Source organism: Polistes dominula, unplaced genomic scaffold (genome assembly GCF_049000335.1).
Source record: "Polistes dominula isolate Pdom_NZ unplaced genomic scaffold, Pdom_raw_medaka contig_23, whole genome shotgun sequence".
NCBI lineage: Eukaryota > Metazoa > Arthropoda > Insecta > Hymenoptera > Vespidae > Polistes > Polistes dominula.
This window is the reverse complement of record NW_028300963.1, coordinates 3,382,289-3,410,000: the sequence shown is the minus strand read 5'-3', so window position 1 is coordinate 3,410,000 and position 27,712 is coordinate 3,382,289. Positions and strand designations below refer to the sequence as shown.

Below are 27,712 nucleotides of genomic sequence, written 5' to 3'. Positions count from 1 at the left end.
AATGAAAAGAAAAAAAAAAAAGATAAAAAAAATGTGTTCGTTCAGTCAGCATCCAGTGGTGCACGGATTTGTAATTACAGTTATCGAATGAATTGAATTGTGTGTTTGTTTCGTTGTTGGATAAATGCAATACTATATTTTGATCTTTGATCAATCGATGTTCAATTGTTTTAAGTATACATAAGGAAAATTTTTTTTAAAAGGGATCGTGACCCTTCCCCTGTTCTCCTGTAAGGTCATAAAACTGTACCATATGAATATTACAAATCGAACTCGAAATATAACACGTTTGAAAATGCATATACGAGTTATTCACGAAACTTTAAGAGAGAATACACTTATATTGGTTTGTATAAAATTGGTAGGATGAGAGAATGAATAAATCTGTGTGCATATTTTAATTGAAGAAAATGTAATTACCATTTTACTTCAGTATAATACGAGTTTTTTTACAACGTCGAATTCGTATAACTCCGTCAGAAAATATTTCATAATGTGCGATATAAATTTTTGATATGTAACCTGTGATTCCTCGTTATATCCATTAAATTAAATAATAAAAAATAATTAAATAAATCTACAAATTAAAGAATACAAATAATAAAATACAGATATATATTCTATCTATATTTAAAACAAAAAAATTGAATTTCTTTTAATTAAAAAATATATTATAAGTTGTTTTCATTACTATCCGATTTATTCGTAATTTTGTTTCAATAATTCCAATTAAATAATAAATTTATTTCATATGAGATTTAAAAATAAAAAAGAAATAAAAAATTTGTAAATTATTTTATACAAAATATAAAATATAAATAATATATCTCATTTTACATAGAAATAATTCTTCTTCGTACAACGTGATTTTCCATAATGCAAAATTGATATTATACAAAAGCATATATATATATATACCGTATTATATTAACCGAATTATATACAGCAAAAGTTAACTGTATATACTTATACAAGGTATATAATTGTACGCTTAATTTCATGAATAACTAAACATATAAAGTAAGCCGATATAAAAGTAATCGATTTCGATGTCGAGTGAACGAACTGTTAACCTTCTTGACTATAGTTGCAAAAACAAAATAAAAAAATAATTATATCAATATTAAATAAATTATAAAGATATTGTAATAATCCTATGTAACAAAGATTTACAAGAGAAAGAGAAAAAGAAAGAGAAAGAGAACGAAAGAAAAAAGAAAAGAAAAAATGGAGAACAACCAAATGGAAGAAGTCAGCTGATTCAGCTGAAAAGAAATCGGTTTTAATCAAAGTACAGTAAAAAAGAAGAATAATTTTAATAGAATCTCGAGTTTTGCATATTAATAGAAAATAAAAACAAAAGAATAGATCTTTCAAATGTATTTACAGTAACAATAATAATAATAATAATAATAATACAAGTTTTAGCTTGGCCCTTAAAGTGTTAAGAAAACGAATAAGAAGAATAATCAAAAGTACCCGTAGGTGTTAGGGAGAGTTTCATTTAGAGCAAGTCTAACAATCTGGGCTGACGACAACTACAAGAACATTCCCCAGTGCCAACTCTTAAAGCCTGTTTTGCAACATGGTAGAAGGCAGGCCTGATTTTCTCAAATTAATAGTAGCTCTCTCGTCACATAGCACAGATCAAAGAACGATCATCATAATCATCATCATCATCATTAAGTTAGGATTGAATCTAGAAACTCTTTTTCTTTTTTTTTAAATTAAACTGCAACCCGTATACTTATGCATAATATTATTGTTCTTTGTTTCTTTCTTTTGCTTTTTCTTTTTCTTTCCCTTGAACCCTCCTATACCTTTGTCAGAGTGCGTACAATGTGCCAGCGGGATCGCCCACATAAAGAGAGACGGACTCTCGATAATTCAACGGGACAGGGTGAAAAAAAATCAATAGTACAACCACCCCGACAACTACAACTACGACAACTATGACTACGACGACTACGACTACGACTACGACGAAGACTACGACAACAACGACGACGACGACGACGACGACGACGACGACGACGATGGGGTGTCCCCTTTCCTCTTTTTCTTCCACACCCTTCACTCAACTTGGCAACCCTCTCTCTCTCTCTTCCCCCTCATCAGAATCGTGCATACTACACACAACACACGGCACACGAGAAGAACGTTTTCTCTAACAGTACGTATAGTTAATGAACCTGGAAGAACCTATTTGCTCTCGCATGCACGCAAAAATATAAGAGGGGTAAGTTGGATATATAATCTCGTTGTTCGGATTCGCATATCATCTATATATATATATATATAATATGTTGCACAGATACAACACACAGGTTATACGATTTGAATGTAAAGTAAAAAATCAACAAAAATAATATAAAAGTTAAATAAATATTAAACATGGTGTTATCTTCGATTATAGGATTCCTTCGCGTATAAAGTAATATTAAATCATCCGAGAAGTTTATTTTTATTTATTATATTATTTTTAGAAATATTCTAATATTCAATATTAATTTGTTATACTTTAAGTAATATACAGTATAGAAAAAGTTAATATAAACTAGAATCGAGATATTATTTAATAAAATAAGATGAAAAATAAAAAATATTATACTCATACAATATTTTGTTAAGCTTATCATCAATAAAAAAGGAAAGACATTTTTGGGCCGACCCAAAATATAAATTTTTATTAATAGTGTTTCTCTTTTTTATTTTGTTTTAGGGACAAAAAAATATGTGACACCGAAATTCGGTCAAAGTTTGAATAGGTTTCGTCCTAAAAAAAAGGAAAAGAGACTTCAATGCCTCGCCGAAAAATATTCTACTGTGCTGCATGTTTGGAACTTTATCGAAAAATTTTAAACGCACCAGAACATTTATTTGAAACCGTGTGTTTGGAAAAGAGAATGGGGAAAGGGGGAGGGGAGGGTAGAAAGTAAAAAGTATCCTTTTCATTTCCATTGTGTGTCCTGAATTACAGCAGAGTGGTATTTTTGCTTTTTATCCCTGTTTTGTTCTTTTCTTTACCGATTTTCTTTTTTTTTTTTCACAAACAACCGAGAAAAGATAGAAGGTTTGTTTCGTTATAACAGATAAAGGTCAACTCGTCCAATTAACCGTGTTGATCGTGTTAGATTTTATATAATGTAATAATATATATATATATATATATATATATATACACTTGGGTATAACAAATCTTTGAACTATTTTATAATGTCACCGCTTTTTAAAGGAATCGACTTGTAACATTTCGAGATGATCAGTCATCCTACAAATTTTATTATCGTTTGATCGAAAAAGGTATCGGTTGTTGAATAAACAAATACAAAAGAGGGATGATTTTAATTGTAGAAAATCATCGAATTATTTTTTGATGTCGTTGACTTGACTTAACGTGACTTTTAACTATTTCAAATTAATCGATCGTGTTAAAGAAGTACGTTTTTAAACGAAGAATCATTTAGAAATCGTAATTAGTGATACAAAGAATGATTGACTGCAATTAAAACAAATCGAAAAGGTCATAACGATTAAATTATCTTCATTGTTATTACTGTTATTCATTCTTTTTTATTTTTTTTTTTTTTTTTTACTTTTTTCTCACTCATTTATAATACGATTATTTTCATTAAATAAATTGATTAACTTAACGAAACAAAAATTAGAGAAAAATTATATTAATAAAATAAACTTTGATTATTGAATCAAAATGAACGAACAACAATTTATAAAAATTGATTATCATTCAGTACTGTCAAATTCAATTATTGGAGAAAATTTATTTTACAATTTATTATTAAAAAAAAAAAAAAAAAAAAAAAAAAAAACGTTCGAAATATTTCGATCAAATAATTGGATAATAAAATAATTGAACAAAATTTGAAAAATAAAGTTATAATCGTTTAGACTTATCAATGGAATTATATTAAATTTCCATACCAATTTTTATGTGTACCAATTGCATTTAAAATGATTCATCGCGAAATGTTTTAAGGGAGGAAACTTATTCGTAGGGGTAAAAGTGTATGATCATAATGGAAAGTAATAATATTTATGATACGAATATTTTATATATGGTACAATATGCTAATTACTTTTTTCCCCCATAGAAATGTCACGCGTAAAAGAAATGGAAAAAAAAATAACAAAATAATATTTTTTTTTTTTTTTTTTTTAATGAAAACCGAAAAAAACAAGAAGAATTATGATACGAAACAATAATATTCGAGTGAATTACAGCATACATTTACAATTAGCTATTATACACGTATGTTTCTGTATAAGTATATAATTATTTATATATATATATATATATATATATATATATATATATATATATATATATATATATATGTAAAGAAAAAAAAAATACAACGTGGAAAATATCGATCGACGAAAGCGAGAGTGTCGAGAATTCTTTCTTCTTTTCTTTTTCTTCCTGTTTTTTTTTCTTTCTCCCTCTCTCTCACTCTGTTTCTCTCTGTTTCTCTCTTTTCACTTTTGCCGCGAAAAGAAAGAAGTCTCTTCCTTTCGACCCTTTTTTTTCCCCCTTATATATCACCCTTTTTCTCTCCCACTCGTTCGCGAATTCTCGGACGTATTTTCTTTTCCTTTTGCACTGGTAAGAAACAAAAGGGGGTTGAAAAACGCGATCCTGGTATTTCATCTTTATTCATCTCATCTTTTTTTTTTATATTTTCTTTCATTTGAGATGGTGGAGGAGGTTTCGTCGATCAACGAAAACGAAAGTGACTTTTGTTACAACGAAATAAAAAAAAAAAAAAAATAGAAAAAAAGAAAATTACTTACACAAGTTACATTTTGTGATACACGCGTGCATTAGTTAATTAAAAGTATTAAAAATAATTGGCATAGATAAAGAAAAGTATAAAAAAAGAAATCAACGATATCAGACGGCAAATTGCAAATTACAAAAAAAAAGAAAAAAAAAATAAGTAAAATAAAAACCAACTAAAACCAATGCATATTTCGTGAAACTTAAATGAACTAATAGCAAAATCAAAACAACTTTAGACTTCAACTTTTAGAACTTGTATAAATTTTAATTCGAAAGTACTTAATAGATGTTTGACTTTTCAATCTTTTTTTTTTTTTTTTAAATTATTTATCCTAATAATAAATTTAACAGCATTAATTAAATAATAAAACCTCGTACGACTGTTGAACAATAAATTAATTTAACAAAAAAATGACTATGAACGTTGAATATCTATCGGTTTTTCTAAGTTTTATGATTTACATTTAAACCGTACGTACTTTAAAATCAAAATGAACTTTTGTCATTTGACTAACATAAATAAAAAAAAAAGAAAACAAAAAAACAAAAAAAGGAAAAAAAGCACTTTCAGGTATTTTAATCAACGTTGATATCTCACTCTCGAGAGTTAACTGATCAAAATCAATAAACGTTGAAACAAATTGAAACTTATGCAATTTTCATGAAATTTAAATATCGGATGCATGCATAGCAACATGTTGGAAAGTATATTGTGAGGGTTAGGAAGGGGGAGGCTTTAGCGAGCTAAACACTTTTCTATTCTATAAAGTGTGATTTGAAGATCTCTCAAAGATCATCCGGAAAAGTGGGCAAGAAAAAGTTCAACGACCTCACTTGGAAGACACTTTACGAAGGAGTGTGACGTAGAGTAATAGCCAATCGATTTTCTTTTATAATACCTCTGAGCCTTTTTCCTCTTCAATTTTCCTTGTCGTCCTACGACTTATTCTGTCTTTGATTCAAACCGATAAGAAGAAGAAGAAGAAGAAGAAAAAAAAAAGAAGAAGAAGAAGAAGACATCGAATAGGAAGGATCTCGATAGAAAACTTGTTCAATCCCTTAAACCCTCTCCCTTCCAACCCCCTGTGATATTTTTTTTTTCAATATTCACGTCTACTAGTAACTAACCAAAATTGTTTGCATAACTATTAAGATTTAAAAGCTAATTATAATTTTATATTATCATTAACTTTTTTTATTTTTTTTTTACATTTATTTTATGGAGTAATAAATTTTAAAATATATGTTATAAAAGTAAAAAACAGTTATTGTTTTGACGTCAAGGAGGTAAAATACGAGTTTTAAAAAGGTTTTAAAGTGTAATTAAGAAGCTGCTATCTTTTGGATAAAGTATAATACACGGGAATACATAAAACGTTGTTTGACCTATTAAAGATATGTACTCTTTACGTTATATACCTGTATATACATATACACACTAATGCAAGCACATCGAAAGTTGACATTTAACAAACTAGTCTCTCTCTCTTTATCTCACTGTAGTATCAAAGAAAAAGAACGCCTTCATTGATCTTAGGATATTCCTTAGAGATTACTTCATGTTTGAAAGAATGATTTTTAAAAAGTAACATGAGATTCTTTTTGTTTCATCTCTTTCTCTCTATTTTTCTTATTTCCCTCTTTGGTGAAAGTCTTTCAACACTTTTTATTCTTTATATATATTTATATATATTTTTTGTTTAACTCTCTTTTCGAGTTTTCCATCCTTAGACGAGTTTTACAAGGTTGGAAAATGAATAAACGAGAATTACAACGTCCATTTTACACTCGTCGTTTTTTTTTTTACATTATTTTCGTTGCAATTATTTTCATTCAATTTGTAATTATAATAATAAAAAAGAAGAAGAACCTAATAAAAAAAATTGGGAAAATAATTATCTGACATTGTAAAACATTTGCAACGCCCACGAATCGAATCGACCCAATCGCTTTTACAATTCCTCTTCTTCTTCTTCTTCTTTTTGATAAATGCAACAACGCGTACGAATTTCATCGAAATAGTGTCGTAACCATGATCACTAAAGTCATTTGACCTTAATCTCGAGGAATCGCGTGAAGAAGAAGACCCTCCTCGTATTATTGACGGACAAACGACATTGACATGAGACTTGCATAATAAAAAACGTTGGGCCGTGAATTTCAAATGATTTGACTTACGATCATTTCAATCTCCGTTTCTATTTCTATTTCTATTTCTACTATTATTCTTTCGTATATACAACGAATGAAATTGATATTAAATCTATTTTTTATAATGAGCTTTCTCTCATCATCTTGCGTTTACTTTTTGTTTCTTCTTATTAGTATAATATCAACGTATATGCATATACTCATACGATATACAAGAGTAGTGTAACATATAAAATGATAAGAACGAACAATTGAAATTGATATAGTAAATCCTTGTATTTTTTTTTTCATGAATTTTTCATTAATTAATAATTATTATTTTTCTCATTGTTCCGTGTTTAAATTCCCCCCTCCTTGTTAACATCAACATAAGTATAGAGATATGCGTGTATACGCTATGTATAAACATATGTACTATATGAATAACATATGCAATGATAATAACGCTTAAATTAAGATTGATAAAAATAAATCCCTTTTTTAAATGAATATTTCCTAAAATAATAATTTTTGTTCTCTTATCTAGCGTTTACAGTTTTATCCTCTTATTAGCATTAACATATGAACATATGCATATATGTATATATATAAATAACATACGAAATGATAACGGTCAATTCACGTTGCAAAGTGGGCGCGTGCGGTGAAAGCTCGTCGTAACGCTATAACGCTATAACGCTATAACGCTATAACGCTATAACACTATAACGCTATAATGCTATGGCGTATAGGAACGCGCGCGCGCGCGCATGCCAAAGAAGATACGTAACGACGGATTTACAATCGAGGAAAGTTTGTTGCGACCAACCGGTTGCGTGCCACGATCTGCGGACTTCTACTTTGCCCTGATTCCAAGTCACGTTAACCCTTTATTTTCTTTCTCTCTCACTCTTTCCTTCCTTCCTTCCTTCCTTCCTTCATTCTTCTTTTCTTTCCTTCTTTCTTTCACAATCTCATTCCATTGATAAGAGGAACCTAGATTTGTAGTTGTGATTCTCGATCGATTCTACGATATCATGATCGACGTATCAACGATTCATTATGAACAACATCGAATTAGAACTATAACACGATTTATAATACATATAGGGTGACCCAAAAGTACCTTCATTGATTTGAAAATTTAGAACATTGTTTTGTATAGGTGTTTGATATCGTAATGGTTATTAGTGAAACCCATACTGAAACGAAATACAAATATAATTTAATTACGTATCTTGTCTGATCATTTTTCTTCATTGCTATAATCGATTATAAAATATAATTATATTTTTAAAAAAATGTATTTTTTAATTCACGTATGATTTGTACTCGATGGTTGATACGTATCGATTTAACGTTACAATACATTTTTGTATAATCACGATAAAAACTCTAACTGCAAAGGGTTAATATAAATCGATATTGAATGTTTGTTGCTGTTGTTTTGATTTTCATTTTTTCGGGGGATGAACTAAGTACTTTTGAAATACAGTTAAGTAATCTACAAGAGCATTCCTATGAATAGTTTATTATTCGTTAAAACAAACTTGCTAATGATCCTGTTGAATATAATCAAAGATCTCCCAATTAGGACACTGCTCATTAAGCAAAGTTTGAAACTTTCTTGAATAACCATTATACCTAAGAAGATTTGGATCTATAGATCAATCTCGATCTTTAACAATTAACAAAAAGAATTGGAGAGAATTGTTGAAACTATAAAATGAACAAATATGTATAATTGAATGAGATATAATCGTATAAATAGAAAGCATACGCAAATACAGAATGAAATGAAATCAATGCTTGCTTCTTCCTCTTCTTCTTCTTCTTCTTCTTCTTTTTCTTCTTCTTCTTTCTCGTATTCGTCCTTTTGCTTTTCTCTCGTTTCCATGCTCCAGAGACTAGCAATTCGTCGCTAAGGAACAGACTGCCACTTCAAATGCAAACACTTTGCACACCAAATCTTGCGGATTTTAATGCAAGTTAATAAAGCTGACTAAATCTTTCATGAATTAAGTCACGCGCTACAAGTTATCCTTTCATTAAATTTATATACCTTAAAATTATTGTTTATCATTATTAAATGTTTCTAGGGAAAGAGAAAAAGAGAGAGAGAGAGAGAGAGAGAGAGAGAAAAAGGATCATTTAGAAAAACGTTTACGTATGTATTACTGGTAGACAAGTACAAATACATATGTAAGTTAAGTAAGTATATATATCTAGAAAGGCCGGGGTATTTTCTAGCGAGCGGATAGCAACACACACCGGAGATACGCAGATCGAAGCGACACGAGAGAGAGAGAAAAAGAAAGAGAGAGAAAGAGAGTAAGAGAGAAAGAGAGACGAGACGCTTGCAACTAAAAGAGGTAGAAAACAAATCCCTCCCCCCCTCTACAAAAAAAGAGAATGATCAAGAAAAGAAATCTTTAAATATAAAATCTTAACGAAAGTTTATGAAAGAAAACGTATCCTTGCAAAATCCTCAACGGGGAAATCTCGCGAGCTTAAGGTCAATGGCGTTCCGTTTGTTTATCATGGTGGGCACCAGTGGTTGGTTGGTTGGTTGGTTGGTTGGTTGATAGGTAGGTAGGTACGTAGGTAGGTTGGTTGGTAGGTAGGTAGGTAGGTAGATAGGTAGGTAGGTAGGTAGGTAGGTAGGTAGGTAGATAGGTGGGTGAGTGGGTGTATGGGTGGTTAGGTGTATCCTAGCAGTTGTCAAAATATGCAAATAAAAAAAAAAATACAAAGTATCCCATGTATCAGAGCTAATCGTTTCTTAAAGGAATATAATATTTGTTTCTACATACCCTTCTTGTTATCGCACGACGATAGCCCAGGTAACACGAAAACACACGTTTTGTTTTTCTTTCTTCTCTTGGAAATTAAATCCCCTCTCTTTTTCTTTCGTCCTTCGAAATCTCAGGGAAAAAGGACCGAATTGATGATCGTGTCAATTCGTCGTCGTCTCTTTAATTAAATCACATTATTTATTATTTTTTTTTTTTTATTACTTTGTCAATTTTTGTTTTTATTTTTTTTTGAAAGAGGAAGATACCCTTGTCTCTTCTCTCTTCTGTTTAAAACACCGGATAAAAACAACACACGGCGCGCACACACGCACACGCACGCACACCGAGCGTGGTGCAACACACAACAGTCAACGAAATGCACCACGAGCGGACTGACAGTTACCAGTTACCACGGGTTGTTCATTATTGGAAAAGCTGCCTTTGCAGGCTGCTCTTGCGCAGCCGGCACGATACTACCGACTTTCTCCCCACTACCAACTACTCGACGCCATTTCTCTTGCTTTCTTCTCCCCTCTCCTCACCCCCGTAGTTAGCCGAATTCGGTACCCCCCACCCCACTTCGGTCATCCACTCTTCGTCTCTTTTTATCCTGTCAATAATTAATTTCATTATGAACAAACAAAAAATCAATATTATTATACTCGTCTTGTGAATCTTTTTTATATCATTTTATTTTGGGGCAAATTTATCCGAAATGTTCGTTAAATGATTTTTTTAAAAATCCCGCTCTTTCCTAACAAACGAATAAGACGGCCATGTTGATTTATCAAATAATTCGTAAAAATAATTTCGTTAGTTTTAGTATTTTTTTCAATTCATTCATGTTCTTTCGATTTGTTTTCTTACAATGAAAAAATATGTTCGATCTATTAAATCGAGAGAAAGTTTGAAAGTTGAAAGTTTGTCAAAGAGCGACATCGGTGAACAAACGTGACACTAGTCAAGATGTTGACGTTTTTGACGTAAGGAAGCCATTCTATAGTGTGGAAAGTTTGTGGAAATAGACAACCTCGCGGAGGTTGGGTGAATTTTCGCAAAGTGAATTTTACTCGAAAGTTAAGATTTGATTTTATTCTCATCTAATTGGGTAATGAAAAACCTCTATCCAAGTTAATACGCGTGCATTAAAAGGAGATTGACTAGTAGGATTGGCCTGCGTTAAATTAATTATTCCTTTGGGAAAAAATACAGTGCTTCACAGAAATACGAAATATCATGGCGGTACCCACTACCGGTGTAGGTGAGTATTTTTTCCATTCTACGAAACCTTTTTTATCGATACAGATTGAATATTTTCAACGTCATTTATTACGACAGTCCTTACCTTTAAGAATATTATTTTATTTGGCATTCCTTTCATTTCATTTCTTCTTATTTTTTTCTTGATAATCTGGACGCAACCCAATACACATTTATCCGTTCATTCCTGTAAATTAGGGATCCGTCATGTTACCAATGTATGTCAATTTATCTTGGAAGTCTACATTTCCTCTGTTCTTTTTTTTTTTTTTTTTATATACTGCCAGCTTATATTTCGTATCTATCAGTGATATCAATTATTACTTTTTCGTTTATTTTTCCTTTGATTTAAACAGAAAACTTAAAAGACTTCTGGAAGATTGCAGCATGCATTTAATTTTTTGAGCCCATAACCTGTATCGTGCACTAATATGATTTCTATAATTTCAACCCTCAGCTTAATGGATATTTCTCTACATTGACATTTCTCGTAGTTGTTCCTCGAAACTTTCGTTTGCTGGAGGAATTAGAACAGGGTCAGAAAGGTGTAGGAGATGGTACAATTAGTTGGGGATTAGAAAATGATGATGACATGACGCTTACACATTGGACCGGAATGATAATTGGACCACCTAGAGTAAGTGTAAATTGTTTGACACGATAACTTTTTTATAAGACATTATTCAATCTAACAAGATGTAGTTGTTAGCACAATTTAATATATTTTTTAGACGCCGTATGAAAATAGAATGTATAGTTTGAAAATTGATTGTGGTCAGAAATACCCAGACGAAGCACCCAGTGTAAAGTTTTTAAGCAGAATTAATATGAATTGTATCAATAGCACTACCGGAGCTGTAAGTATTGAAAACTAGTTTTCTCTTACAGTTATGTCTTTTTAATTTTGTTTTATAATCTATATTGTAATTTACAATAAGGTTGACAATCGCAATGTACCAGTACTTTCCAAATGGCAAAGAGAATACACAATCAAGACAGTTTTGCAAGAGCTGCGTCGTCTCATGACACTCAAAGAGAATATGAAACTTTCTCAGCCACCAGAGGGCAGTACATTTTAGCCTAACCACATATAAATTTATCACCTCTTCCTTTTTATGGTAGCACGAGGAGAGATATAATAATAGAGGTACCAAATAATACTAAAATGGTGCCCGGTGGAAATATATGCTAAGATGTAATGCCTTTACGAAAGAAAGGCGATAATAGCTTGAAAAGTTGGATATGAATTTTGTGTTTAGGTAAGCCGAGAAAGAGAAGAGCTGTTCGTCCTTTAAATTTTAGGTCATGTTTAACCGTTCGCATGTTTCTAATGTAAAAAGTTATTTGTAATTTTAGGTAATAAAACTGTTACACGATAGCCGTAATCTTTCTCATCTTAAGAGATTATTACCGCTTACTGTTTCTGAGATGCTTATGAGGTATGTGCTCATAAAATATATTATTCCAACTTTTCAAGCTATTATGGTATAAAACAAATAAAAGTCACACACAACATATTTTGAATCTTAAACTGAATACACCGATTGTCTAATAAAAATAATAATCAGTAAGAAAAAAATTATGCCTTTGAAGTTTTTTAAATGAAAGAGAGAAAGAACAAATGAAAAAAAGGAGAGAAAAGAGAAGAAAAGAACAAAAAAAAAAAACAATCTCTAATATACAAACCAACTAATATTTCTGTTTATAAATAAGTGCCATCTCTTATGATTTTAAAATTATAATTTTATGGAGTTGTCTCAATTAATCATAGAGACGGATTACTGTGAAAGTTTCTAAGCCTATGTAAATTTTGATAAATTGGTCAATTGGTAATACGTAGGTAGCTTGGATTTATAATTCAGATACATTGAAACGAAGTTTACTGAATAAAATCTTCATTGGAACATAATTCCTTTGATATGACTAAGTGACAAGAAGTAAAAGAAAATTCTATCTAACAAAAATTAGATTATTAAAAATGAATTCATCCAAAATTTTGTATAAAACAGAATTAGAATGGACATACTTTTGACGTCCGTTTATTGAGACATCGTCCAAATACGGCCTCTTATTTTATACAAAAGAATATATGTTATATTACTTGGATCATCAAACGTGTAATAAATAAACAACGGAAAGTAATCATAACAGAAATATAGAAGGTCGTAATTTGATTCAAAGTAGAAGATAGGATACATGGTATATGCGTTGCACCCAGCAAGAGTACATTAATCTATGAAGCATTGCAACTTACATTTTCATTTACCTTTTCATTCCAGTATAAACGCGACACACATCTATGTATATTCTGATTATATTTAAATTTGGTAATCCATTTAGAAAATGTGTACATGCTTAATAAATACATATTTATGTTATAAGCTTCATAATTGATGTACTGTGACTACTATCATATTTAAAATTCAATATTGATCCAAAGTTCGCAAATATAAATCCTTTATTATCAAACTTGAAAACAAGTTTAAAACAAATCTTTTATCAGATTAATATGCAAGGATACATTTCTTTGTTATGTTTTTATTTTCGTTTTTTATCTTGCTAATAGAAAACTATGATCATATAAATTATTTGCAATGTAATATGATTTCATGAATTTTTCCCTTCGGTTTGCATTATATGTATGCTGTTTTATTGCATTTAGATTATATTCAATTAGACCAAAGTATGAATTTACGAAGGTATTTGAATAATTATTATCTAATGTTATGAAACTTTACCTGAAATACTATACATACCTCTGATCAGCTTTGTATTTCAGTATTACACTATCAGTAATGTAATAGTGTAATCTAATTCATATTAAATAATTATTACTCTATGTCGATAAAATGAAGCTTAAAAATAAAAAAAAATGTCTTTAGAAAAATATTCTCTCAATTATTGTATAATATTTTCCTTTTTAACATATTTATAATTTTCAAATAAAATAAAATTAAATTATTATAATAAAAGCTTTTTAACATACACAACTATAAACTACAGGTAAATTTCATTACTTTTAACAATTTATTTATGTTGGCCGATAATAACATTGTTTGCATATTTATGTACAATATACACGTTTATTGACTTGAGAGTTAAGTGAATCGAACATGCATCAAATGCTATATTGGCAGCTTCCGGATTTGGAAATAGCTAAAAATGTCGAATTATAATAATTAATTTATAAAACTACATTACATTCCTTGATGTCAGGGCCATCAAGAACATTTTTTTTAAGCTTACGCTTCGATGGATTTATTTCGATTTTTTAGGGACGTAAAGTAATTTTGTGTTTTTGACAACAGTCCATGTATGTCTCTTTAGATAAATAATTCCAGCTAATGCTATTATACCAATTCCAATAGTCTATATAAAAAAAATATGAACATGTTACAAAAATATACAGTAATTATATAATCTTTAAATTTAAAAGCAACAAGAATATTTTACCTTGATAGTAAATCTTTTTCTGTCGTCAAATTCATGATTGGCTGCCCACATAAGGAATGTGGTAACATCTTTTGCTACTTGAGAAGCAGTAGCAGGAGTACCATCTTCATACTCCAAAACTTCATCATAAATAACCTATGCATACATGGTTAGAAATTACACACAATATGTTACAGGATATGGTATTATTGTGCATATTGTTATCAATTAATTATAAATTACCTGTCCCATACCAATAGCACCACCTAAGAAATATGGATTAAAGTATTGACCATCTTGGATTTTAATTCCTGCCGGTGGGTCACAATATCCAGTCAATAAAGAGAATATATAGTTCTGTAAAATAGATTTATATTTAACATAAGCAAATTAATGACATTAAACGTCTTATAAATCAAGGAATATAATAATAATAAAAAGAAGGTACCTCTCCGTCGTGCCTAGCATTAATGATTTGTGAAAGATCTGGTGGTAAGGCACCATTGTTAGCTGCCCTAGCAGCTTCCTCATTTGGATATGGTTTTGGAAGAAAGTCTGATAATTTTCCAGGACGCATAAAGTATTCTCCAGTGTTATCTGGACCATCTTGCACCTAATTTATAATGAAACAATCAAGTATATAAATTATTTAATAAGCTATACTTTTAATAAAAGATTTTGATTTGTACATCACCTGTGTTTCTTCGGCAAGTGCCTTTGCTTCATCCTCTGTATGAGTAACACCAACAAGATGACGATATGCTAAATATTCCATACTATGACAAGCGGAACATACATTTTTATAAACTTCCCATCCTCGTCTCACGCTGAAATTTAAATGAATATTGTTAAATCGCTAAACCATATATATACAATATTTGACAGCAATGCAGATAGATGCATACCTTGCATGATCTAATGAGCTAAACATTCCATAAAAATCCCATTTATATTTTGCAGGATGAGCTATTTCTAGATCGGCTTTTATAGAACTTTCCAATGCATAAATTAAAGTACCGATACCTCCAGTCGCTAATCCTAAACATGTCACTAACTGTAATTATAAATATGTCAACTTAATATACAATATATATGATATACAATATAACAAATTAATTAGAGTACAAAAAAATTATTTTCTCCGGTAAGAAATATAAATTAAATCTAAGAATTATTACTTAACAGTAGATGTTATAACTTACTAGAAAAATATGGAGGAGGGAATGAAGGTAAAGGGACAACTCCTATTGATTAATTAAAAGACACCTACCAATTTTCGACTTCTGGACCATTCTTTTGTTGTAGAGAAATTATTGGTCTGTAAAATCACAATGAACTCATTAAGATATATTACATGATTAAATTATACAATAGATATAAAATTATATAGATGTGTGTTAAATCTTTAGTATTATATTATTACTTATTTTTTATACATAATTTTATATACGCATAATAAAGTATCTAACATGTGTTCATTTTTGGCATATATTCTTCATATTTTAATACAATTTTAACACATGTTTAATGATGGCAGCATCATGATTTTGTCTAGAGATTACTATTACATAACATGTATTAAAATGTCTTTTGAAACTTTTCAAATTAATATATCTTTTATTATAATACAATACATTTATGTGACATTGATAAAAGAGATGCTCTTTTCGGATTAAATATTAAGAATTAAATGTCATAGCAGTCGACAAGTAGTTTTGTTCGAGTTAACATCTAGAGATTTGATCGACGATGTCAATCGTGTATAAGATCAATCATTAAATATAAAATATTATTTATTATTCAAATCAAAATATTTAATCGATTTTATTAATTATATGTATTTTTTTTACCTGAGTGAACAAAGTTCCATAATTTGGTTTTAAAAGACCAGATTTACAAATTCGTCCTAGTGTCGCCGCCATCTTGGCCAGAGGTGCTATGTATTAAAGGCGTTAGTCAATCTAGCAACTGAAGAAAACCGAACAGACAAATTCTTCAATTCGATAAAGAAGATTACAAGACCTTATCTAAAAATAAGAAGATCTTTGCATTGCATTGAGTTCAAACTTTCATTCGAATTAAATACTAATTTTCTATATTGAAAAGATTTAACTTTGATAATAACAATTTTTCTTTCGAAATATTGATATCTAGAAACAAATATTCATTAATTTCAATTTCCCGCCTTATAACATTTCTCAAATTCCGAATTATTTGAATAACTACTGTTTATTATCGATAAATACGTTTTACATTAGTTGAAACTTGAAAAATATTAATAAAAACTATTTTTATTAATTTAGAAGTAAATAATAAAATACTGTTTGTCCAAATAAAATAATTATTTTTCTGCATTATTGAGATTAAGGCAGATGTTAATAAAAGTTAAGATGGGAAATATTTCCATAATATTGCAAACTTATTTTTTTTTTTTTTTAATATATTTCATTCATTCAAATTTATTTTTCGAATTATCGAAATAATGAAGTAAATAAATTAAAACAATAAATATTTTATTAAAACGTATAATTATATAAATATAATGCCAATATTTTATCATATTTAATTATTAAATGAATGTTTAAATTAATTAAAATTAAAATTCTTTTTAAATTTTCACTTTGCAAATTACAATGTTTGAAGGTAATGATGGGAGAGGGCGTGACGCATGCGCCAATTTGTTAACAGTTTAGTCCGCCGTCGACCATTGGTGTCAGCTGCTACGTTCGTCAGACGGTAATGTGAATCGTAGAATATCGCATCGATCACGTACAAAAGAAAACGCATCAAGATGAGCGGAGGAATGCCGGAGCTTGGCTCGAAGATAAGTTTAATATCAAAGGCGGATATTCGTTATGAGGGCCGTCTATTTACCGTTGATCCGCAAGAATGTACAATAGCTCTTGCTAATGGTGAGTACAAAAATCAAGATGGATACCAAACCTACTTTTGCCGCTATTTCGTTTCCCGGTTCTTTTCCTTCTAGAATCTTTTGTCCTCTTCTCTCGTATTTCTCTTTTTTCCTCTCTCTCTATCATCTAACCTTATCTTCTTCATCTGTTTTTTACTTAAACTGACTTTAAATTTACCCACGATCTTACCTTACCTAAATATTTGTTTAATTGGAAAATGCTTCCGAATCATACGAGATTTCGATTTGTCCGGTAGATCAAATGCAAAACAACCGGGGTCACCCTTCTAACGCTACTCTTATAACGGGTGATTTATATGTTTCTTGATTAATCAATGCCTTCGTATTATTTCTATGGTATATCAGGTTTCATTTTACTTTCTAATATTTTACATATATACGATATATACGACGATTAGCGTTACGATACTTCATTGCTTTCAGTATACTACGAACTCTAGATATATGCTACCATAAAGGCATCATTTCAAATTGTTTGTTTGAGGTCAAACAAACGATCACTTTTATGACGATATGTTAGATTTAAATTTTAAACTTCATTAATATATATATACTAATATTATTTATTATATCCTTAATAAATATATATATATATATGTGGTGAGAGGGGGGAAGGGAAGGGAGGGGGTAGAGAAGAATATTATTTTTATTATTTATTTTATTATTTATTAATTTATTAATTTTCTAAAAGAATTTAGATTTAATCTGTTATTTTTCTATTCTCATAAAATCACACAATATTACAAATATTACTCATTAACAGAAATTAATCAAATATATATATATATATATATATATATATATATATATATATATATATGTCCTACTAATTATTTCAACAGATTATATTAAGTTAGTATTAGCTTGATATTTGAAATAATTGTTTTTATATATGTAGTCATTGTAGGGAAAGATTCATATATCTAGCTTCTTTGTTTACAATATTTCAATGTCCTTGTCATTGACTTACAACTGAAATATAGAGAAAACATACAGAGGTTCAAGGTTATTTTAACATACTTCAGATTATATTTAAATTTTCAAAGTATTTTTCTTTTTCAATAAATTAGAATATTTATTATTATTTTTTTTTTTATTTTAATCCCATTATTCTTGTCAAATGATATAAATGCAATTATTCTTATATTATTATAAAAATACTGAGATAAATATATACCTAACCTTTATTACAACCTTTTTTATTTTTATTATAGTTCGTTCTTTCGGAACAGAAGACCGAGAAACTCAATTACCTGTCGCCCCTCAAAATCAAGTTTATGAATACATCCTATTTCGTGGCTCGGACATAAAAGATATCAGAGTTGTAAACAATGTTAACTCAATACCAAATGATCCAGCTATCGTTCAGGTAATTGCATACATCTGTAAATGTAACATCTATCTTTCAGAATATTTATTTATTTTATATGTTATCTATCAATAGCATGATGTAACATTAGCTTGAAATATACCTAACGCAATTGATTTTTAGATGACTGTGCAACCATCTATGGGACAGCAATCATATCAACCACAACCAACTTATGCTCATCCGATGATGAGCCAAATGGGCCCTATGGGCGGTCAATATGGAACTCCATATGGTATGACTATGGGAGCTATGGGACCAGTTATGGGCATGCCGACTACTGCCAGAGATCCTCGTGGGCCACTGAATAAACAGCCAAGTGAGTTGAGCTTGGGCCCTGCTGAACCCAATGCCATCTCTATCCCAAACTCACTATCGACGGCCAATGTCGACCCATTACCAAAAGACCAATCTCTGGAAGATGGTAAACTGTTTTTGCTGTGATCTTTTCCTTGCCAATGGCATGCGTACTGCTTCCTGTTTGGTAAAAAGCTTGCTGCAATTTACTTTTTATTATATTGTGTTTTGAATATATTGGAAAGTGGTTGCATTTAATAAGTAATATAGTCATTCTTTCAATAATTTTAATAACTGCAAGTGTTCTATAACATCTCTTGGATTAATTTTAAATTCTATTCGTATTACTTAACTTTCTCTTTTCATTGAAATTATCCTATATGTTCTAAGAACCTATAATACTATACTTTCTATGCTAGAATGAGTCTTTTACTATGCAAAATACTTGTTTTATAATATTGTGCAAATGTATAGATGCAAATGCTTTTTGCTTTGTGCACATTTACACTGTTATATTAATTTACATGTATTTTTAAGCTTTTTGTATTTTTTTTATTTCATTGTGCATAAGTAAATTGACTTAATTAACATCTTTCATATAAGAGAAAAATCATAATAGCATACTTATATATATATATATATATTGTGATTTTCTTATATTAATATCTTAATATTTAAACGAATGGTAATGGTTTATTGAAATGAATTATTTTTCGGATTTGAAGGAACTACTTTTGCATCTGTATCTTTCTATTTTGCTCTGACAATGCAATGAATTATTATCTAAGCAGCGTATAAGCATGAAGCTGTGTTTATTTATGAAATAGCAAGAACAGTTTAAAATTTATAGTAGTTTTTGCTATCATTCTAAATATTCTTTTAATCGGTAATGTAATGGATATTAGTAAAATTGTAGTATCATACAGAATGATAACTATAAATTTGTAATCTTTGGCCTGTCATTTGTTGTTATACTTAATGAAATGTATTAATAACAAGAATTCTTTTTTTTTTTTCTATAGGTGTACTTGATCTTATTAGCGGAGGATCAAGATCAACAACACCAACTTCTTCATTGTTAACTAGAAAAAGTCCAACAATAGATCAAGGCATACAAGTAGGACAGCAGCAGCAACAACCTCAACAGCAACAGCAAAGTAGCATGGGTAAACATGTTGAGAAGCCAAACATTAGAACCGTTCAACCGCCATGCCGTGATCATGATGGGTAGGATAATTAATTACTATTGATAATTTGTTAATTTATTTTGATTTCATTTAACAATAAATTAGACACGAGTGTTTAATCGTTAAATATTCTTTCTTCCTATAGACATGTTGGTGGAAAAACAAACAATGGTATGTCACAATATAATAATATGAAGAGAGATGGAATGAAACCTGATGGTCAGATGCAAGGACAAGGTGGACACCCTGGAGGTGGTCGAGGAAATCGTGGTGGTTGGATGAATCGTGGAAATATGCGAGGACGAGGTAGAGGACGCGGTGGCTTTAGGGTCAACCAGCCTGGTAATACTGGAACAACTAAATCCAAAAATACGCTTAAATTCGATAACGATTATGATTTTGAGCAAGCTAATACAGAATTCGAGGAATTAAGGTATGTCTATTATTATCTTAGTGTTTTCACATCTGACGCATGAACAATTTGAGATTTTCATTTCATTGATATCAAGAAATGGAAATATTTGTATCATGCAAAAGCAAGTTATGCGGTTTTAATGCAGGCATAAATAAATATTTAAGTGTCCTGTTTACGCACCGCATACACATTATTTCAATTATTATCGATTATTATTGATTATTATTGATTTATCGATATAAAGTATTAATAAAGAAATATTATTTTATAGATCTCAGTTGGCAAAAACAAAAATTGATGGTGGTAATGATAATGAAAAGAAAGATGATAGTGGCAATGAAACCGGAGCAGGAGAAGGAGAACCTGAGGAAGAACCGGAAGTTGTTCATTATGATAAATCAAAGTCATTCTTTGATAACATTAGCTGCGAAGCTGTTGAAAGAAGTAAAGGGTTAGTATAACTGTTTTGCAAACAGGTTCTAAAAACAAATCAGTTAATAAGTATAAGTAACTTTGGTAAATTGTATTTACAGACGATTCCAGCGTACGGATTGGAGGACAGAAAGGAAATTGAATTCTGAGACGTTCGGCGTGGCTTCGACAAGACGCGGTGGCTTCCGCGGCCGTGGATACTACAATCGTGGTATGGGAGGAATGTACGGAAGAGGTGCTGGTAATATGGGTGGATCTGGTTTCCGTGGTGGATATAGAGGTAATCGAGGCATGAATCGTAAGCCCACCAATCAACAACAGAATAATAATCCTGGTAGTCAAGCTCGTACGACCAACGAACAGTCTACTACTCAGTCACAGCAGAACAACCGTCTTGTAACTGGAACGGCGTAAAACATGGAACATGCCACACTACGAACAACGCGGCATTATGTATAAGTATTCTTCAGATATTAAGGCTTTTACGATATATGCTCTGCCCATATGAACTGAAAAAGAAAAAAAATGATTTTGAATGAATCGGCAAACGGATATAATAATTTGTAGATTGTCGTATTAATGGGGAGTGTAGCGCAGAACCGATATGGCGCGTATGAGCGCATGTGTGTGACTTTGTTGGGGCGCAAAGAACTCTCACATTCAGACTTTCTTTTGGTGTAGAAGAGACGTTTGATCTACGAGGAAGAAATATATTTTTGTTCTCTTTTCTCCTAGCTCTAGATAATGATAACGATCCAAATATAAAAATCTATATATATATGCATATGCATATGTTTGCGTCGAGAATCGTTGATGATCATTTATGTAATCAAATTTTCATGTTGTACGTCGTATGCATTCTTGGAAGAAGATATATATATAGCTTATAATTCGTTCTTTTTTCGAACAAATATTGGAGTGATGAAAACAGAGGAGAATGCTACATTAAAACGTAATCTTATAATATGATCTATATGAAAGGCGTAATATAAAAAAAAAAGCACACAGAGATATTAGTTTCATCGTATCGGGAAGAAATCAGACTAACTATTATAAGTTTGAGTATGAAAATTACTCGCTTATATATTATTATTTAACACGTTGAGTGCTATGTCTGCCACTGGTGATGGACACTCGACATTCCGTTAGGCCGCGTCAGTCACTCCTGGCTGACAGCGTATAACATAATATTTCTAAGTGGCGCGCGTGGCCTGACGGGAATTCCTTAAAAATGAGGGTGGCTTAAAGGGAATTTTTCTTGAAAATGAGCGTGGCGCTTAACGTGTTAAAATTCGAATCTCGTTTCTTTCTAAAGAATTATTTTTCTATACGCCTCGGTATCGTAATAATCATTATCAAACGTCTTTTCGTATATGTGTTTTAGTAGAACGAGATAGTTCGATAAAGATGTGGCAGAGAAAAAAAATGATAAAAAAAAAAATATACTGATAATTATATTTGCATTAGTTATATATATATATATATAAACACCAATAGGATATACTCAGTTTTTAATGATACCCTGAAATAAAAGTTTTAAAAATGAATCTTCTGGTAAAGATATTAGACGTACGTTTAATCCCGATTTATGGAATATGTTATTTTGTTGTATTCATTTAACGGATGACTATCTTGAGATGTATAATTCTAAATAATATATACAATATATGTTTTCATTGCATTTTTTCGAAGGGTATTTTTTACAAAGAAACTAAGTATATCCTTTGGTACTTATCAATTGTAAAAGAATGTCTGACGCTGTGAATGGAGTTATTACTTGTAGCTACTAAATTATCGCGTGTTTTATTTCTTTTTTTTTTTTTTCAATACGCAGACGAAATTTCGAGATAAACAGACTAGAAGTTTCTACAACAAGAAGAGAAAGGGAAGATAAAATAAATAAATAAACAAACAAACAAACAATATTTAGTTTTAAGAGTGTGGAAAGTTCTTTCGAAGATATAGAAATTACGATAATAATGCGTGATGAGAATTGTTTCAAATGCAAATACATAATAATCGATATTGTCCTATATACCAGAATTGTCCATCGAACGGAGATTCGTAGAAAAAGAAAAGTAAAAGAAAAATAATGATACAACGTATCGTTAAGCGTATCATAAATGAAAAAGATGAATAATAAGAAAAGATGGCGAGCTTAAGGAGATGGATGATTTGAAATTGGATGTACAAATTCACTTTAAAAAGTGGTATATATATATATATGTGCACTAAATCGCTGCGAAGAGACCAAAACGTGGATATAACTTTGTTGTAATTGGAAAAGTGTGGCCTAACATTTTTCAAATTTTATTATCACTTATTATTAAGTTTTTTTTTTTTTTCTTGGATTTTTATCGATTTATAGATTTATATGTTATAAACAAAAACAAAATACAATATGGGAAAAATATGAATATTTCAGTAAATATATTGACTTTGGTCTCTTTAATAATCACCGACTCGACTCTTCCATTTCGATAAGTGCTACGTGTTTGCAAAAGAAAGAAAGAAAGAAAGAAAGTCAGAAAAAAAAAATAAAAAAAGAAAGAAAAATAATTAAAAAATAACGACGCGATATTCTAGAAGGTATTTACAATTAGAATGAACGAAAAACAAATAAAAACACAAAAAAAAATTCTTTATACCTATGTGACGTACGTCGAGTCTGCTATTGACTTATATTCGTAAAGTCGTTCATTGAAAGATTGTGCCGAGAGGATGATCAAAATTAAGAAGGGCGAATGGGGGTGGGAAGAGAATAGAAAAATAAGCGAAAATGATTTAAGAAGTATAAAAAAATAATTAAAAAAAAAAAAAATAAAAGAATGAAAACGAATGCCAACCTGTCGCTAGTAGATTGGACAATATATCGTCGTTATTAATTAACAGCATGGATTTAAATATATTTGTCGTGTGTAATGTAACGGTTTGGGGATTGCGAGGGATAGAGGAAAGAATGATAACGTCATTCCCTCTTTATTATTTTTTTTTTTGGTGTGTTCTTTTCTTCCCTCCTTTTTCCCTCGATCTGGGTTATTTGTATTTCTATATTCAATTTTTATGTATCAGGTGAAAAATTCATTAATGTATTAATTTGATCGAAATCTAATGAACATTTGTGAATCATGCATATGTATATTATGTATAATTTTGTTTTTACGCAATTCGGATCATGATTCACATTTAATATGTATTGCACGACGAATTTGCACCTTTGAAAAATTCATAAATATATTAATAATAATAATAATAATAATAATAAAAAGAGAAAAATAAGATAAACAAGGAGAATAAAATTAATGTCCCTTAGACGAGGAAAAGGGGTAGGAGAAGAAGGAAGAGAAAGAGACAAGTAAGAAAAAGAAAGATAACGTTGTAACAATAATGCGATGGAAGCAGAAAGTATGTGTATTATTTGCGACTGTTATTTTTCTATGGCTCTTGCCGAGATTCACGCATATATACAATTGTATACATAACGTAAGTCAAGATTTAGTTATACATCATATATATATATATATGATGATGATGATGATGATGAGAATGATGATGATAATGATGAACTGATGAATATGATGATGATGATAATGATAATGATAATGATAACGTATTGATAATAATAATTATAATGAAATAATAATAATGATTACGATAAAAATGATAATAAGAAAGACAAAAAAAAAAGGTCTCGTAAATCTTCATAGTCTATCGGCAGTGCGGCCAAATAAATAATTAAGAGAATAATAATAAAAAAAAAATAATAATAATACGAAAAAATAAAAAAAAAAATAAAACAAAAAATAATGAAAAACACAAAATGTGTGTATAAAATAAAAGTAGACAAATAAGAAGAACCAGATGAAGAAAAGAAGAATAAGAAGAAGAAGAAGAAAAAAAAAGATATACGTTTTAAGTTTCCTGCATTACGCGTGGGGAGAATATTATTATATGATGTACGCGATTTTCCAACGATAAGTTTTTGTTTTGTACAGCGGATATTGTGAATCCCAATGCTATGAATAATACTGAAATGATGAAATAATAATACGCGGTGTATAATCTTTGTAATAGTATAATCGACCTCTTACTTTTGGTATCTTATTAATTATTTATTTCTCATTGATCCTTGACGTGTCTGAACATTTTCAGAACATTTATTTCCTATTCCTGAAACGGCGCCTCAATTGGCTTAAAATTTATTCCACTTCTTTTTATTTTCTCTCGTCTTCGTTCCTTAACAAAAAAGTATATGTAAACAAAAAAAAAAAGGAGAAAATGCGTACTATGTCAACTTGTCATTGAAACAACGTCTTTAAAATTATCTTTATATTTCCAGTCAAGTGCAAATAACGCTCGTTCTCGTTTCATTATCGCAAGTTTTATTTGTCCTACGATTTTTTCCAATTTTAGTCTCGACGCAAGTTACGTTGTTTTTGTAACGTCGACGCAAAGTATGAGGATCCGGTACATAAATTTCATAAGGTTGACGGCCACTTTCGATAACCCAAATGCTACCGCATTCACCAAAACGTAGAATATTTAACAAACCTTGTGCGACGACGTATGGTCTGTAAAAATAGAAGAATTTTCAATCATTTCTTGATCTTTTCAATCATGGAATCAATCGATGGATATTCAGCAAAGGGCACAATTACAACCCCCGCTCCCGTAATTTGGAAGTATATACGATAGACGAATTAATGAAAATATTGAAAGGTTTTGTAAATATTAACATTAACATAAAACTTACGTTTGCGTTGGAACCTTTTCCAAATTTTTTACGTAATCTGCTTTCATAACTCTAGATAATAATTTGTTTGGACTGTCAACTGTTAGACCGGTTTCAGTTAATCCAGGACACAACGTGATTACACGTATCCCTGTTTTTTCATAATGATCAGGATCCTAAGAGATAAATAAAATGTTTACACAGCACTTAGATTATATAAATTACGTAACGATAAGATAATCGATTAAATGTCGAGATGATGATCCGTTATCATATATTACTCACTGCGAGAGATTGTGAGAGTCCGATAATAGCATGTTTTGTCGCTGCATAAACGGGAAGTTGTGCAGTATTTGAAATATTTATGTGTTCACTGATGTTCACCAATATTCCACCATGTCCTCCTTTCTCTCTGCTCATATTTTTTACAGCCAACATCGCCGTTGAGATCATTCCAGTCTATAAACAACAAATAATAATTCTTTCTTTTTTGTTTTGGTATCTTTAGCGATATGATATAATATATTACTATAATATAACACGATTATTATTTTATTAATTTATTCTTACAATGTTAACAGCAATTTCACGTTCCCAACGTCGTTCGTCAAGTATTCCAGCATTATTAATTACTATATCGATGTCCTCCATTAACATTAAAGCTTCCTTGAAGGATTCTGTAAGATTAATAATGTGTAAGAAATATTGAAACCAAGAAAAAATTAGGAAAGACACATTATTATTATTTTATATTTTAATATATTATTTTTGATCGTACCAACCTATTAATTGTTCGTTTTTAGATACGTCAGTTTGAATGAAATATACTTTTTTTTCACCGTATGACTTTTCAATACCCAAGGCAATCTTTTTACCAGTATCATCGTCAATATCGAGTATCGTTATTTTCTAAAATACATTAAGAAACATTACTATTATTATTATTATTCTTTTTTCAATGCTATTATATTGTCAATCAATATTAAATGACTCCTATTTACGTTTGCTCCATGTTTTAGAAAATGACTGACGAAAGCGTATCCTAAACCAGCAGCACCGCCAGTTATTAAAATATTTTTACCAGATACGAAACCTTTGATTTCTTCCAATTCCTTGGCCCTTTCTGAGGCCGAAGAACGTCTTCTGCTCATCCGTGAAACTGTAAATTGTGTTTGTGAATTATTTTTTTATTATAAATAATAAATCTGACGTGAAGGAATGAACTGTTTCATGATAAACGTTTGTAACATATTTTATTTTTTTAATTTTTAGATAAAATTAGGCAAATTTCATCGTACCTATTGTTTCCATGTTGAAATCTAAGAAATAAATAAATTAATAATAAGACAAAATGTAAATATATGAATATAGAATACAAAAATAAAAAATGAGAAAGAAACGAGACAGAACAGAACTCAATGATCGCGAAGAAGACAACTGAACCCGGTGCTTTATTCCGAATGGTATTTATACTAATGAAATAACATTAATCGGAGACGCATTATTAACATATATAACCATTCGTTTCGTGTTTATTGGAAATGGAAACTAAGATAGAGCAAAGAGGATGGTTGGTTCCTCTCTTTGTCAAGATTCTTCTCTAAGAAGAACACATTTATATATAAGTTTGTGTATGTGTGTGTGTGTTAAAAAAAGAAAAGAAGGAGAGAGGGCAATAAGATTGATCTCGAAAGAATCAAAGCTACGGGTTATTTGTTGATAACTCGGTTATAGTTTAAAAAGAAAAGATGATAAAAGAAAGAAAGAAAAAAAAAAAGAAAAGAAAAAGAATGAGCTTTCTTTCACAAAGTATTCTTCTAATTAAGATAAACCCCGAGAGTCATTAGAGTTAATAATCGAAGTATAATAATTACTTTCCCCATTTGTGGAAAGTCATTTTTTTTTTTTATATAAACATTTTGTGTCATTG

General features: G+C 30.0%; 5 protein-coding genes and 1 long non-coding RNA gene across 9 annotated transcripts in view; 2 read left to right on the top strand and 4 right to left on the bottom strand.

Moving 5' to 3' along the window:
- The window catches only part of Src64B (Tyrosine-protein kinase Src64B), a 38,869-nt gene extending 28,676 nt beyond the window's left edge, over positions 1 to 10,193 (bottom strand). The window contains exon 1 of one of the 2 annotated variants that reach the window (XM_015318592.2): positions 9,745 to 10,193. The gene's annotated coding sequence lies outside the window, so the exon portion shown is untranslated. The remainder of the gene's footprint in view (positions 1 to 9,744) is intronic. The other variant, XM_015318594.2, reaches the window with a different exon arrangement.
- Positions 10,194 to 10,732: 539 nt separating this feature from the next.
- Uev1A (Ubiquitin-conjugating enzyme variant 1A) lies at positions 10,733 to 12,656 on the top strand. 2 transcript variants are annotated; one of them, XR_001475567.2, is made up of 5 exons: positions 10,733 to 10,987; positions 11,481 to 11,623; positions 11,718 to 11,843; positions 11,925 to 12,245; positions 12,343 to 12,656. XR_001475567.2 is itself a non-coding variant. In XM_015318603.2 (4 exons), exons 1-4 carry the CDS (start codon positions 10,963 to 10,965, stop codon positions 12,063 to 12,065), a joined length of 435 nt encoding a protein of 144 aa, XP_015174089.1. In that variant the 5' UTR covers positions 10,733 to 10,962; the 3' UTR covers positions 12,066 to 12,656. The 2 variants fall into 2 exon arrangements, 1 of the variants encoding a protein (XP_015174089.1); XM_015318603.2 differs by having other exon boundaries at positions 11,925 to 12,656.
- A 1,338-nt stretch (positions 12,657 to 13,994) lies between these two features.
- Cyt-c1 (Cytochrome c1) lies at positions 13,995 to 16,403 on the bottom strand. Its single transcript, XM_015318602.2, has 8 exons — positions 16,269 to 16,403; positions 15,689 to 15,736; positions 15,324 to 15,472; positions 15,113 to 15,245; positions 14,867 to 15,031; positions 14,662 to 14,775; positions 14,440 to 14,574; positions 13,995 to 14,355 (listed from the first exon to the last, which is right to left on the bottom strand). The coding sequence occupies exons 1-8, from the start codon at positions 16,338 to 16,340 to the stop codon at positions 14,245 to 14,247; spliced, it is 927 nt and encodes a 308-aa protein (XP_015174088.1). The 5' UTR covers positions 16,341 to 16,403; the 3' UTR covers positions 13,995 to 14,244.
- A 700-nt stretch (positions 16,404 to 17,103) lies between these two features.
- Positions 17,104 to 25,149, top strand: tral (LSM14 family protein trailer hitch). Of its 2 annotated transcripts, none has more exons than XM_015318533.2 (7): positions 17,104 to 17,330; positions 18,565 to 18,719; positions 18,843 to 19,143; positions 20,039 to 20,243; positions 20,349 to 20,636; positions 20,890 to 21,069; positions 21,152 to 25,149. In XM_015318533.2, exons 1-7 carry the CDS (start codon positions 17,210 to 17,212, stop codon positions 21,462 to 21,464), a joined length of 1,563 nt encoding a protein of 520 aa, XP_015174019.1. In that variant the 5' UTR covers positions 17,104 to 17,209; the 3' UTR covers positions 21,465 to 25,149. The 2 variants fall into 2 exon arrangements, with proteins under 2 accessions (XP_015174019.1, XP_015174020.1); XM_015318534.2 differs by having other exon boundaries at positions 17,105 to 17,330; positions 18,843 to 19,038.
- On the bottom strand, positions 18,171 to 18,963 carry LOC149032522 (uncharacterized). Its single transcript, XR_016176659.1, has 3 exons — positions 18,823 to 18,963; positions 18,533 to 18,733; positions 18,171 to 18,322 (listed from the first exon to the last, which is right to left on the bottom strand). It is a non-coding gene; the product is annotated as an uncharacterized LOC149032522 (long non-coding RNA).
- Positions 24,029 to 27,246, bottom strand: LOC107065084 (15-hydroxyprostaglandin dehydrogenase [NAD(+)]). Its single transcript, XM_015318403.2, has 7 exons — positions 27,081 to 27,246; positions 26,784 to 26,941; positions 26,565 to 26,691; positions 26,353 to 26,459; positions 26,068 to 26,241; positions 25,804 to 25,958; positions 24,029 to 25,621 (listed from the first exon to the last, which is right to left on the bottom strand). Exons 1-7 carry the CDS (start codon positions 27,091 to 27,093, stop codon positions 25,390 to 25,392), a joined length of 966 nt encoding a protein of 321 aa, XP_015173889.2. The 5' UTR covers positions 27,094 to 27,246; the 3' UTR covers positions 24,029 to 25,389.
- Positions 27,247 to 27,712: the final 466 nt, after the last annotated feature.